Genomic DNA, 15842 nt, shown 5'->3' on the forward strand with positions numbered 1-15842 from the left:
ATACTCTAGCATTTGTAAATGCCGAAAGGTTTTTAGAAGAATGAACTACATTAGAGAAAAATGATTTTATCTCAGCTTTTAGACGGCGTTGGCGAGGAAGCAAAGCAAAATTCTCTAATTTATCGCTCACCCCTTATTTGTGGTAACCCTACCCACAGTGCGGAATCGGTCGTTGAAAGAAAGTCACGGACCTGACAACTCCTGCCGCTGACCCTCTCACCGCCAAACGAGAGAGGGGAGGGCAGGCAAAAGGGGTTGCGAGACAACCTTAGCCACGCCTCTCATCTCCTCGCCTCCTCCCCCAGTAACTTCTCGGCGACGATCGTTGGCGACTGCCCGAGTGTAGAAAATCTCTCCTACGTTTGGTACCATCGCGCAGAGCGAGAGACAAGGCCCTTGTTCATTGCCGATTCCTTTTCGATGGTGAATGCATGAAATGCTCTGTTGTGCGCGCGCCACGAAGTATCACTCCCCATCGGTGGACAAAGTTTTTATCTGTTCCGCAGATCTGTGCTCACGCACGTTTATAGCGTAGTGATAAGGAATTTATTGTTCTTCAGCAAGGATCTGAAAAGGAAGGCATTGTGGACACATTGGTAAAAGACGCCCTGTGTCTGCCGCAGAATGTGAAGTATTGTGGTGGTGGTGATTTCGTTGACATTTATGACTGTTAATATGGTGTCATGTTCTGAAAGCGGTGAAGAAATAAGTATTATTTGGTGAGACAGTTGTTAAGTTATCCTCTTTGTTAAGTGTATCCATTTTTCCCAAGGTGGCGATATAATTTTTTTTTTTTCTGTGATTTAATGGTGCGATCAAGAATGTCGAATAATGAATGCTTGCTTCATGCGTCTTTAATGATTCCGTTACTGAATTGCTGATCTAATAGACTTGTAAATATTTCGCATCAGATAGCAAAACTTTTCATTACCTGGATATTATATTCCAGAGATGATATTACGAATTTTTACTTCGTGAATCTTCTGTTTCTTTTGAGTTTAATCGCCTATTTCGGAATAAATTAAATTTATTATTCTGAAACGGAAAAATTGCACTTTGAAACTCTATGAAAATGATTCTCTTAATGCTATATCACTACGCAGCAGATGATTTAAATTAACTGCTTTATAAGCGGTGCTAGTAAAAAGAGAAAAAAACCAAAAGACATTGATAACATTTTAGAATTTCTTCAAGGAAAATTTCAAGATAAGCAACATATCCTCTGTATCCGAAAAATCGAATTGACTGATTTACTTGTAAAGCTTAATTGGAAATAATTATTCGGAAACTCCGCGATATAATTGCAATCTAGTCTCATATAGTGGCAAATATGCAAATAATCTATGCAACTGCTGAAAGTCTGACATAGCAAGTTTTATTCTGCAAAACTGATTCTTCTGGTAAGAAAGATTTTATAATGAACAATCAGACATGTACCTGTGATTAATCCAAAGTTTGTTGAGAACTGATTAATCTGGTTATTTAAATCGACATCTTATGATGGATCGTGACGACTGCAAACACGAATACGACGACGATTTGGATGCCGCCTCTTCCAGTGGGGGTTCTCCGGGAACCTGCGACGGTCTTTCTCCCGACGGTGGCCATGGAGGCATGGCCGATGCTCTGGACGCTAATCCCCGCATCCAGGCCGCGGTGTCCAAAGTTCTACAGAGTTATGACTGGTCTTTGGTGGCGAAGACATCGCGCCAGGGCGGTAGCGATAAGAGAAAGCCCCATGTGAAGCGCCCCATGAATGCTTTCATGGTGTGGGCTCAGGCAGCACGCCGTAAGCTCGCTGACCAGTATCCCCACTTGCACAACGCTGAGCTCAGCAAGACTCTTGGAAAACTCTGGAGGTAAGTCTCAACAAGTTTATATCATAAAGAGAGAATAGCTGTTCTTCCAACTCTGGGAATTTCTATATTTTTATAATAAGAAGTCTGCATTCTGTACATAACAAGCAACTGAGCTTTGCCCAACCACACATTTTTCAAAGACAGTTGGGAGCAAGTTATATTGGGGGTCTAAACAAATGATAATTTGCAATATAAAATTTTAAATTACCATCTCAAAAAAAATGTTTCCCATTTTTTAATGGATAATAGCACAAAGAATTGACTTCTCTTCTTTATGTAGAAATAATGTCTGCTTTAATTCAAAAAATTAAATTTTTGGTGCTAAAAATTATTAAAAACTCGTCTCAAATTAATATCAGTTTTAAAAGCTCTGATGACATTCCCCCCCCTCCTTTGCTCGTTTTGGGAAGGAAGGTGACGTAAAATCGTATAGATAGAAAAATATCAAAGTATTTAAAAATGCCATTATTGTATGAATAAAATTAAAATAGAACTATATAGAGAGAATTGTAAACCGTTATAATTACTTCTAAATTCATCATGACTATTTATTTTACTTTAGATGTAGATGTTCATAGAAATATATTTTATTTATAACGCTTATGATTATAAAGTAACGGTTATTGGAAATGATAGTAAGAAGTCCGGATAAAATGGCTTTTTAAATGAGTAACTTAGTTGATCAACACATTTATGATTCATTAAACGGAAAATAAAATTCTTAATAATTGACAATAACGTTTATTTACGTCGGATATAATTTTATTGAAATTGAAAACAATAATATCTTTATGAGGTGTAAATAAATAGAAATAAAACCAATTACTTGGAAGAGTTTAACTAATATTTTATTACACTATAGAAGGCTTTTGTTGAATCAGGAATTACGTAAAGTTTATGATTCAAACATACCTTTTATCTTCTATTGCTTATTTTTCTGAACGAATCTCAAGAGCATGCTAATAAGTTATTATTTTACGAATCAATTTTCCTTATTTTTTCCTTCTGCTGATAATTTCGAATTTCGGAAGTGTTCGTCCTACATGAATGAAACTCTTCTGTCATCATATTTGCTCTCGTGACAGCACTATAATAATCTGTGCTTTTTTCCAGTTTCCTATAGCTTCACGGAAGATTTCTTAAATTTTTTTTATACTGCTATAATTTTTTATTTATGCTTTCTCATACTATGCCCACTTTAGTTTTCGTTTGATATTTTATGTTTATTTCTTTATCTGTTTATGATTTTGAATGCTTTGCAATTACTATTTATTAGTGTAGATTTAATCATGCAGATTGTGTCCAATAACTGATAAATAAATAACCTATGATTAATAACCTATGCTGGAGACATTTAAAAAAACTTAATGGAGTGATACAGAAACAGAATAATGCTCTGTAAGTATTAGCAAGTGATATTTTTATAAAACATGCTCAGTGAATTCGATTAATTTTTGCTCTTGTTTTTCAAAATTGCTCCTTGAGAATACATGCAAATAATTTGCGAAGACAATTTTAGGGTAAACATTATCGGCTGTTTACTTAATTGATTTCTAATAGCATCGATATTAATTTAAATCGGTTCTGAAGCCAGCCATCAATTTACATCAGCATCGACACCAAATAATATGGCTACAGTTTCAAATCTATGTATGAAGTCGTAGAAACATATCTGAGAAGAAAAGAGTTTTTCAAAAAATTCCTTTCTATAGTTTTCTTGTATAATTGACTCTATCTACCTGATAGCCAATTTAATTCCTCTGAACTAACCTCTGAATATTCATTTTTTTTCTTTCGAACCTAAGGGTCATCTCAAATTCAGACTCTTAAAAAATTGAAAAAAAAAAGGGGGGGCTAACATCTAATTCTACTATGAGTAATTTTTGAATAGAAGCCTATGGAATTTAAGTAAATCAAATAAAAGCGTTAAACTGAGTAAAACGAGTTTTATACTATTATAGCCATATACTAAATATACTAAAATTATAGCCATTCCTGTTTTATGGTTACACAATAATTACATTTTCTATTGCCTAAATTTAGAAAACATCCGCATACAAACTCTTCTTACTAGAGGGTTCTCCCCCCCTCCACGCACTTTGTAATAAGCATAAAATTTACTTCTCCCCTCATGATTATTATACCGAGCTTTAATGAGAACCGAACGTTTAAATAACGAAGAAATGCACTTTTTATCACAAGATATAGATAATGAAGCAAAATATATATTTTTCCAAGTTAAGGTTTATTCACCATTTTGCCGTTTGCATAAAAAAGGATGTAAAAATTTATCTAAAACGTTTTCGTTGCTGTCTAACACCTTAAAAATTCTTTTGTTGTTAAAAATTTCAAAAACAAAAAAATGTGAAATTAAAAAAAAAATAGATTTTGGATTTAAGTTTCAGTTTAACACCTCCAAACGTTTTAAAAGACGTAGCAGTGCCTTTTTTTTTTTTTTTTTCTTCTTTTTTCATTGGATAACTCGTCTATGAGGCTTGCTATTAATATTTCCCACCGGTGAAGACAAATTTCTATTTTGCCAGGGCAGGAAATTTGTGTTGTAAACACCAAAATTTACGCTAGCTACGGTTTGTTTAGCTATCACACTTATGTAGTTAGGCAAATATGGCCGCTCTGCAAAACATTGAATTTTTAATCTATCTTCCACGTGAATTCGTAAACTGTCGGTTTCCACAATCTTGTTCCTTGAAGTAACGTGATAAGTTTATTTCAAGTTTTACTTGGATTACTAAAGCAAAGTTGACGATTTAAAAGCAATAAACGCCTATTTTAATAGCTTAAATCCTTACTTTATTTTTATCCAATACATTTTTGTTTTTGTCCAATACACGTATGCAATGGATAAAAACAAAAATGTATTTAATTTTTAATTATATTCGATGGTTCCCGATTATTTATCATATACGCGCGACTTGGCAAGTAATTGCCATTGCATGAGACAAAACCTTTCTTTCAGCTTTTAAGCGGCTTGGCCAATGAACGCTTCACTGTTTCATACAGAATAAGACTTAATTTGTCTTCTAAACTATATTTTCTTAACTAGTTAAGCGATTGTAAAATAATAAATGTGCTTCTTAATAATTTTCCATGCCGCTCCTCCACGCTGGTGACTATCAACCAACAGGTCACTGTCTAAGTACAGATCACCAGTGACAACTATTTTATTTTATTTTAAAAACATTTGTTACCGATATAATTTAAAATATATTGAAATTAGGATATATTTAACACTTAATAATTTTTACAAACATGTCCACCATTATTGTAATCAACGGGATTTCTACCGCCGCATATTACACAATGGCACAGAATCATTTGGTTTTATATTTATAATAGCATTTTATTCCAGAATATATTTTCATGTCTCCGTCTCTGAAATTACTCTGCGGAGCAGCTAACCATGACAGAGTTTGAAAGAAAAATTTAAATGAATCGAATGTACTTCATTGTTATGTAATCATTTCTATGTTACTACTACTATTTTCCTTAAAATCCTGTTAACGTGATGATACAGTTTTTATATGGACTTCCCAAGTTTTTATTTTTGGCCTCACATGACCCAGAATGTAGGTGAGGAATATTCCCTCCCCTCCCCAGTGGCGGTCCCAAACCGTTCACAGACGTTGCCCACTACTAAGGCCGAAAGCGGTGGTCACTTTATCCTCACTTTACCTTGGAGGCACCTAAGACGTGGGCCACAGTTGCCTCCTAAGAGGGGATGGACAAATACATCCATGCCTTCTCTGGGTTTCGAACTCGAGCCCTTTGGCAAGGAAGTCAGAGTCACTAACCACGTTCCCGTCTGGGCGGCTATGTAAGGAAAATACAAATACAAAATAAAGTTCTAACTTTAAGTTTACAACATCCCTTAAATCTTATATTTAATTAGATCACTACCCTTATGCTGAAAATTCTAAAAATAATAACATGCTTATAATGAATTTCTCTGAATTAATCAAATCTCTGAATCTCTGAATTAATCAAATCTCTGAATCTCTGAACTAATCTCTGCCAAAGTTAATCCATGTCATACAGTTCTTGTACAACGCTTTTGATGCATGTATTTATATAACGCATAGTCATTCGGCCAATAATAATATTAAAATTTTATAAACTAAAATCTTATAATTAACTAAGAAAAATTAATTAGAACTACACTTTTACAATCATCCATATTAGAACATAAATATTTCTTCTCAGCTTCTTTATCTTGGTAGCCTGCTTTCCGCTCCTTCAGTTGTTTATCTGAAATTCATTACACAAATGTGAAAAGCATTAATGTAATTGTTAAAGATTAGAAGCATGTCTTGCGCAAGTTAGGCTGTACACATTTGCTACGACGTTAAAAAAGCAATAAACGTGTGCGAAAAATGTCGAGTTGAACATTTTATTATGAAAAATGTCACAAAAATTACAGATTGAGAGCATTTTCTTAGTTCAAAGATAATATTAATCTTACATAATTTAATGTTATATATTACAAAAATTTTCTTAGATTGTACTACTTTTTTAGTTATAAGAAATAAAAAAGCATACTAATTTTAAGTGCAGAAAATCCGGTCATTTCAGTTACAATATTTTAATATATTTAAATTGTTTATGTTGTGTTTCTGATTCTTCAGAATGGCAAAAATTTAACTGTCATATTAATTAATACGAAAATCGGTTTCAGAAATATACTACGCATGTTATTAGATTTGTACAGTATAATATCGAAGTTGCTATAGTAGATTGTATTTTACCATCGATAATTTAATTAGCATATTTATTGATGCATTCCTCCTTTTTTTTAATTCTTTAATTTTACTTTTTGAAAAGGAGTGGGAAAAATTAGAACAGATGCCATTTATGAACTGACTATTAAAGAAAAAAATTCAGCAAACAGTGAAGTACATATTAATAAATGTACGGATACTACCGCCTTCTCTCTTTAAAGCCCACCAGCGGCCTAGCGGAAAAGTTGCTGAACTCTGGTAGTTCGGTTTGATGTTCAAATCCCGCAAAAGGGCTGGCTGTATGGGCGTCTTCGTGGTTTTCCCCGTGTGTAACGTGTATACTAGCCAGTTTCCCTTAGAAAATCCTCCACGAAGGCATCTCTCTCTTTAGCAGATAGCCCTCGAGGCTTCGCCGTTATTACATAAATTAAACCTCTCTTTTAAAATAGTGAGTTACGGTTTTTAATTTCAGTACTGTTCCTCTTACTTGCATAATGTGGTTTGTTACGGTAAATTAGAAGTTAGCTAAACCATATACTGAAAATGCTAGCAAATTAATAGGTATAAGGGAGACGTATGTTAGTAAATAAGGTAACCTTACCCAATAATTTTATTTTTCATCGCTTGGTTTATTTTCATTGCTTGTGCCGTAAGTGTTAGGTACCGGCGCTATTAAAGAATGAAAATTTGGGCAAAATCTTGGTTTTTTAATAAGTTTTTGATGTTAAAAACTTCCTTAAAGGAACATCTTTAGCTGCATATTTCCGAAATTTTCGGACCGTTACGTTACATTACCAAGCGTTTACCATCTACGCATCTTGCCACACGTTGTCACTCCGCAGCCTTCATGCATAGCCAGTTCTCAGAATATTGCTATTCGACAAAGCAAAAAATCTTTCATCAAACTCTAAAATGCATCTATGATTGCCGAACAAATAGTGCGATCCAAACAGTAAGCTCAAATTCACCTCACTTCCCCGAGATGATCACCTCTGAAAGTGATCATAAATATTTTTTCGAACCTAAGTAAACTGAACATGGCTTCATTAAGACTCTCTCTGCAGCGAAAAATTATCTGGTAACACTGGCGGTCGTCTTAGAAACACCTCTCTCTGTATTATATATCTGGGTACGCAACTATGTGGTTTCCTCGCAGGGCAATCACATAAGGTACCGAAATGTTGGAGAAACACTTATCTTCAAATTTAGTTACGACTGATGCAGTCGCTTATTTGTGAAGCAGAAGGTCCCTCCCACGAATTTTTGGGGATCCTTCATTTTAAGATACTGTAGAGTCATTAGGTTAATTGGAAGCAGAAAAGGTGAAAAATATGCAACCGCCTTCGCCGTGAATCGAACCACGGACCTCTGGAATACCGGCCCAGCGTGCTACCGTTACACCACGAAGGCACGCTAGAGAAGTGGGAGAAATACCTTATATACTCGCCTTTTAAAAGGGAGACTAGGATTTTAGGGGACCTAGTCGCCAAATCCTGGATGCGGAGAATCATCATCCACAACCCTTTTAGTTTGGGCGCCACTTGTAGAGACATTAGGATTTTTTCGGAAGCAAGAGAGATTGAAAAATTTGCAACCGCCTTCGCCGGGAATCGAACCGCGGACCTCTGGAATACCGGCCCAGCGTGCAGAACCACTACACCACGAAGGCACGCTGGAAAAGTGGGAGAAATACCTTATAATACGTGGTGTAATTATTATTTTTCATACTTACTTTTCTCTCAATCCGAAAAGTTATTTGGACACCTTCTAAAACACGAAGCCCTTTGACAGTGCAACTTGCTGGACCCCCATAGATACGCCTCTAGCCAGAATGACAAATTGTTTATTCGTCTATCAATTAATTTCGTCAGAAGAGTTCGTGTGAAAATGATGTATAACAGGACATAAAGCATCAAAAGATAAAATCAAAGTTACCAATCTCCTTATCTTCTGCGTCGAATTCAACCCAAAGTTTTCAAGCAAGGTCATTTTGTTCCCCAGCTGTTTCACATTTTTGCCTTTCCAATAGCAGATCTCAGTCCCCCCTCTAGCTGATGTAAGACTGCATGCCATTAAAATTCATCTGAAATCATAACCGTTACGAAGTTCCTGCCCGATGCCAACGATCCTTGACTGCGATCCTACAAATTGGACTGCAAACGATAAGGAGCCCCGACTTTTTAGCATTTCGCATCACTTGTGGTGACACGGCGGTCACTAAACGATCAACTCGTTCCGCCCCCAGAGGATCCCCTTTCGTCGGAACCCTCGTCGTCTTTGGCAAAAGGGAAGCGTCTGGCCTGTGTTTTCTGAAGTCTGATCCCTTTAAGATCCTTGTCAATCATTCAAGGGGCATTGCAGGGTAATAAGCTTAAGTTGTAGTACTTTACTGATTAAGCTCGTCGCTATCCCATGAAGTTTATTTATTTTTTAACCATTTTCTTTTCAAAACTGCTGAAATGTATGAAACCTCTTAATACTGTGGAAGTGAACTTGCGACCGGAATGTGAAAAGATGTTTGATGGAGATAGACGTAGTTAAAAATATTTAGAATTCACTCGGCAAAAATATAAAAAAACTAAGTTATAATTCAACACCTCTAACAAGTTATTATTTAAAATTTTTAATTCAAAAATTAAATTAAAATGTTAAAAGTTTTAATTAGTCCAAAGGGATTTGAATCCCGAAGGACTATTAGTTTCGTTTTGGCATTTTGCGTCGGACTCATAAATGTCGGTTCACTTTTCAAACTGTTGCCACAAAATGTTAGAGTCCTGCATTATATTTGAAGAAATTAAATAATGAAAAATCTGCATAAATGTATGTATATTTCTCGTATTGTGATAAAACAACGGTACATAGAGTCATCGAATTTTGAATAACGTAATCCTCCAACGAATATGAGCATGTGGAAGACCAAATTTGAAATTTGAAATTTGTTTTAGGATCGATTTCCTATTTTTTAAAACTTTGACGAATTTTTGATTAACAAACTCAAGGATTTCAAAGCGAGCAATGGCAACGTTGTGCAGAAAAAAACATTTTTATCTCCAGCGCGTGAGTCTCTGTATCGGAAATTCTAAAGATATGCTCGTTTTAAAACTATTTTGCGATATTGCTGTTGCACTGGATCTTATGGTTTAAGTGCGAGGAACATGATATTTAATAAAGAAAGGTAACACACAAAATGTTAAAAAAACGCCCCTTTGGACGTAATTTAAAATCTGAAACATTTCAGATTTTTTTATTTATTTTTTTTTAATTTTATTTTTTTAATTTTTTATTTTTTTATTTTTATTTTTTTTTATTTATTTTTATTTTATTATATATATATTTTTTTAATTATTGCTGCTTTCTTAAATAAAAACAATACTTATTTTTGCCAATTTATAAAGCTTTATCCTCTTTGTTGAACATCATTCTAACACCTCAAAAATATTAACTTTAACTCCAAAAGCTCCGGCGTTTGTAAGATGGATTTACGGTATGCTAAGCAATGCACTTTTATAACCCAAAAGATTAATTGAAGATCTTACTTATTCCCGACTGGCAGTAACGACTATTTATCTCATACAAGAGTTTTGGAAAAGGGAAATCAGTAATGCCTCTTATAAGTGTTAAGAAAAAAATCTATGTGTGAACACACAGCGTCTAGTAAAAAAAAAATACAGCAGGTGAAACGTTAGTAAGTGCGAGAAATATTTATTTATCTCTGATTCCTCTAAAACTTACAAGGCTTGTATTAATCAACACATTATCTTATACTGTTATTGTATACTATTATTTTCACGTTTCGTTCGGGTTCACGAGGATAAAAATTAGACACATGTATGTAAGCTCATATTCTTGAAAGTTAGAGAGAGAGAGAACTTTGGCAGGTACGTGTTCTATACAAATAATATACTCGGTACTTAACATAGTCTCAACAGCTTTAGTCGAAGTCACCAAATTTTAAAAATGTACACAACTCTGGCAACCATGCGTATAATTTTTTTTTTTTTTTTTTTCAGGCAACCATGCTTATAACAGTTTCTTCAGTCCAGCAACATTGCATTTTTACATGCATTCCTTTTGTTGTATTTCAACGATTTTTATAGGCAAATCGTGATATCTTTTGAATTAAATTCTATTTTCAAATAAGTGTTTGTGGAACATGCCAGCAACGAAAGAAATGGGGTTAAAATTTCTGTACTAATATAATATTCAGCCACACAGGGGAATAAAGATGAGACGCGTTTGGTAGATACACAGTGCACAATGCCGAGTGTGTGCAATTCTCTTATTTTTTTTTAAAGCGAAAACAAATATATACACAGTGAGAAAAATAGTGAAAATAAAATTGCAGAGAGATTTTGCAGCAAATGAATGTATTTAATTTTTTTGTTTATAGTACAGCCCTTATTTAATAAATAAAATTTGCCTTTTCTATTGCTAAACGTTGTTTTGTTTTGGTGTGTTGATAATGTTTGCCCAATTACGATAAATATGGATAGTTTGGCAATCTTTACAAAAAAAATCGTTTGTGGACAACACATGACTTCCTTCTGCGACCTATTAAATTATACACTCCCCCCTCTTCTTTCTTTTTTTCATTTTTTTTCCCACTTCATTTAAACTTGCTTCGTCGATTTTCATTAGAGATATACTTCTCATTCAATCAATTCAGTTCTCATTTCATTGCAAGACAAAACTACATAAAAACTCAAAACATTTTCATTAAAAATTGTAAAATACAGAACAATCTGAAATACAAATATAGTTAAAAAAAAAAAAAAAAAAAAAAAAGAAACCACTTTTTTACAATTAGAGTTTCTACGCAAAAACAAGCTACTCGACCAACGGTAGGAAGACCAGATTTTTCAGTGCACAAAACTGAAAGTTTACTTTGGGTTTCCACTGTGCATAAAGACACTGAAGGTGGTGCACCAATTGGATTAATTCACTCTTTTACTAAGAGTTTCAAATGTAAACAAACGACGACCTCGTTAAAGTCACTTAATTTTTAAATTGTTGATAATTCTACAACTATTGCACACAAGTTAATTACAGGCATAAAAATCTTAACTGGAACATAAGAACATGATTCAAATACTTTTAAAGCAAAAAATGCAAAATTTTCTAGCATATAAGAATCAAAATACTGAGCTCAGCGAGCCGAGTAACAGGGTGGGAATATATATACGTTTGGTGCGGCCGATTGCAACGAAAAAAGGAGGTATATAACTGCATATTATAACAGTCCCATACACCAAATTTCAACGTTGTACGTCTACTCATTCTTGAGTTACACGAGATCCGAAAAATCTCTTCTGAATCCGTTTAAATACATTTTACAAGTTTTGGAAAAAAATAAAAAGTCCTTTATTCTGTCCATACGTACATATGTCACTCAAAAAAATGTTAATCAAATGGATTCGAGGCAGTAAAAATGATTATTTTCGTTGAAATATGATCCCCAAAATTATTCACGATTACATATCTTCCTTTTCTTCGTACAAGAAAGCAAAGATCACAAAAATCGTCAAGCTGTGCCAAGGTGGTCGCGTTAATTTATAAGTACCAAATATTTTCATTTCATTAGTTAGGTTAATACGGCAAAGCACATAAGAGCTATCTATCTGAGGGGATGGGTTGCCTTCATGGAGGACTTTCTACTGTCTAGTATTCACTTTACACATAAGGAATACCATGCAAACCAACCATATAGCAGGTTTAACTTCCGGTGTTCAGGGGTCTTAATTGCTTGATCAGCGGTGGGACACAAAGTATATACAAATTATTGAATATCTGAGGGTTTGAACAACTCACACTGTCGAAGTCGTGATATGTCTAAATTCCAGACTTTGCTATGGCCACATACAGAAATTTGCATTATTGGAGAATTCAAAATTAAACAACTCCTTTCATCACCAAAAGCCAACCACAATCGCTAAGCTCTTCCAAATATCAACCGGCGAGTACCGCGTTGTTCCCGCCGAACTCCCGCTGTCCATCAACCGTGACCGCCCAGCTCGAACCGAGACCCGATTCGTGACTATAAACGCGCTATTAATCGTTGGCGGCGATTATTCTAATTAAATAACGATAGCCGCCATCTTTGGCAAACCGGTCACGTTCATGTTTGCGCAGAAAGGGGGGGCATCTTGTTTTACGGCGGCTTCCCGCTCGTAAATCCCATTGGCCGTACTATAGGACCCGTGGTCGGGGGCTAATGAGAAGACTAGTAGGCGTCGGCGGGAAATAGAGGGTTAATTTGGGAATGTCTCCCCCGGAACGGTTCCGGGTAAGAAGGTCGAAGAATATAAGCTTAAAAATCGATATGGCTTCTCACTTTTACTGCGCGCTGTCGACAGCACGAGAAATTTCCATTAATTTCTTTATACTTTCCCCCTGTGTAAGTTATTTATTTTTCATGGGAATTCGGTCTTTGTTTAGAATGAAACTCTATTTAATATTCATTTTAATGGCTTTGGGTCATGAAATTTTTACTTTTTATTTCTTTCCACCTGAAGAGTTCTCAGGCTCATTATTCAGAAAATTCTTTACCACCCATTCTTTACTACCATGTCAAGAAAATTTAAAAATAGCTCATCTTAGTTTTTTTATTTTTAGATAACTATTGCACATCAGTTATAATAAAGCCGGAAAATAAACACCTCATGAGTAGTAGAAGTTCATCAGTCATCGAGTAATAGGAACTAATTATGGTCGCTGAACACTAGTAGTTCGACCCGGACACGAATGACAACTGCATGCAAACTTTTGTTGTTTTTCTCGTGTGTTATGTGAATGCTACCCAGTTAGTTTTCCTCAAAAAATCCTGCGGGGGGGGGGGAAGATCAATATAATTTTTAAAAAGAAGTCTCAAAGATTTCGGATTTTAACGGTTACCAAAAAAGTTGTTAATGTTTTTTTACGCTCTCGCTGAGCTCGCAATCTACCAATCTGCTGTTGCACTCAATATTGCTAACTTTTTACAAATTAACGATTTTTTTTTTCAGCCATGAGATTTTAATACTGATACAGATAACTATTAGCGCAAGAAGGAGGCTTAGAAATTTTGTAATCGACATATTAGAGGATGTCAGAATTTTTTTTTTATTTAAGACACTGGTGGTATAAAAGAACAGTTGTTGCAAAGTACTGTTAAATAAATACTGTCCATATAAAACTACTTTAGGAAGGATTAAATTAATTTCTTAATATCAAAGAAAAATGAAAAATCTTGTGCATTATCGACTTCAAGAACGTGTAATTGGGTAGCCATGATTTTTATTGCAAACGCAAAGTAATTTAAGACTTTGAAATGTTGAAAAACTGTATATAAAAGATGTTTAAGAGAACGAAATAATGAGCTGCCGTAGATCCCGTGAAGATAATGATTGCGATAATATATATCAAGTGATCTTCAAATCATGCTCGGGGTATGCCTGATATGTTTCGGTTTTATTCGTAATCTTTTATACTGTATAAACGCAAATTATAGTATTGCGTTATTAAAGGAAATTTCTGAAGGAGAATAAGTAATAAATTTAAAAATTTAAATTAAAACAAATATTAGGAATACTGTTTATTTCAATTAAAATTTAATATTTTAAATTTAACTGTAATTTAAAAAGGAAACAAAGCATTAGACATGCGTATAGGAAATAGCTGGAGTATTAATTATTATTTAAAATCAATCGGGATTTTCAGCCAGATATGCAAAAATGCAAACTGTAGCTGCCATCGACCAAGAAGATATCTGTTACTGACCATTCGAATAGTAGTAATACAGAACGATTTCGTAAATTATCGGTATAATTGTTCACCATTGTTAAAAGATAACCACCGATTTATATAAAAACTGAGTCTATTGAACACGAATCTTAACTGTTTTTAAGAGTTGATGTCGATATGATGTGCCGTTCAAAAAAGCATTTAGAGCATTAAATGTATTAATAGGTTGATCACTGACGCGCATATGTTTCTGACATCGTCCCAACAAAGTTCATGAAGCCAAATGCTCTTTGGGCTTATCTCCAATAGAATCCAATATTTCAAATTCTCTTTACACAAGCAAGGTGGAACTATCTGAACTGTGTCTTTTAATAACATCTGAAATTTATCAAAGGATGGAATACGTCTAATTTTCCGACATCCTTACTCGGACATTTTCGAAGGTTTTTACACCTCCCTGGAACGGATCTTCTGTGTAAGGATACCTAGTTATAAAGGTGCCACGTCCTCATAAAAAAAATCAGCTAGTACAGAAATTTTCACAGGTTGCCCCGTTGTGAATGTAGCGGCAGCTTTAGAGATTAGTGAACTTGAAAAAAGTAACCTTCGTAAGCGTACTCGCGGAGAATTGTTAAGCAAAAAAGGATGTCTATTTGCGTTATTAATCAAAATCACAAACTAAAATGTACATACATTGTATAGCAGCATTTTTAGAAAGTTACTTTTTCGAAGTGAAAAATGCTTTTCCTAGAAATATCGGCACTTTTGTTATTTTTGTGAAAGTTCCTATCTGGCAATCATTGACCTATCTCCTCCTGGAACAGGATTTCTTTTCTCAATATAAAATAGGGCAATTTTTTTTTAATAACTCTTGAAATGTTCTTACCACCCGCATGTAGACATTTAGCAAGTCCAGAAATCCATGGCAGTTAATCTTTCAGGCAGAGTCTCCTATCTTTACTTTATCTAACACAAGTTTCTGTCTATTCTAACAGCGATTCTTAACAGTCTTTTGATTGCTTCTTTGCTTAATTTTAAGTAGTTCCTAACAGGATACTCTTTCCCCGTACAACAACATCCAAGCTTATATGTAGACTTTATGAGGCTCTTAGCCGTCTATTCGGCTGCGTTCTCGGAGCAGGATGGAGCAGAGAGTAGATGGTTTCTGCCAGGAAGATAACACACTGTGAGGCTAAGGCCAGGTCAGTGGTCTTCCTTGGTGGCGCTCACTCACTCACTCACTCTTACCGTTTTTCGAATCCATCAGCTCCAAAGACAGACTCCTGAAATCAACCCGGAATAGGACTGGACCCTGAATTTTTTGCCCTGGATCACTCGATCTTTTAATAACAGCTGTGGAAATTTTATTAAAAACTGGAAACTGTGTAGAGATTATTTTTTAAATGTGAAGTATGAAGGTTCTTCATATTAAATAAGGATTTTACCGAGAATAGTATCGACAGTTTGCAATCCAACAGTTCGGAGACGGACACTTTTGGAAGCAAGGGCGGCGTATCTACATAATTAG

General features: G+C 34.7%; 1 protein-coding gene across 1 annotated transcript in view; it reads left to right on the forward strand.

The window, feature by feature from the left end:
• Nucleotides 1-226: 226 nt before the first annotated feature.
• Nucleotides 227-15842, forward strand: part of LOC118198890 (uncharacterized) — a 144019-nt gene continuing 128403 nt past the window's right edge. The window contains exon 1 of the mRNA XM_035370674.2: nucleotides 227-1859. Coding sequence (XP_035226565.2) covers nucleotides 1498-1859 — 362 coding nt within the window. The 5' untranslated portion in view covers nucleotides 227-1497. The remainder of the gene's footprint in view (nucleotides 1860-15842) is intronic.

The sequence above is a fragment of the Stegodyphus dumicola genome, chromosome 8, assembly GCF_044657685.1.
Source record: "Stegodyphus dumicola isolate Sdum_Otavi_A_Nest chromosome 8, ASM4465768v1".
Lineage (NCBI taxonomy): Eukaryota > Metazoa > Arthropoda > Arachnida > Araneae > Eresidae > Stegodyphus > Stegodyphus dumicola.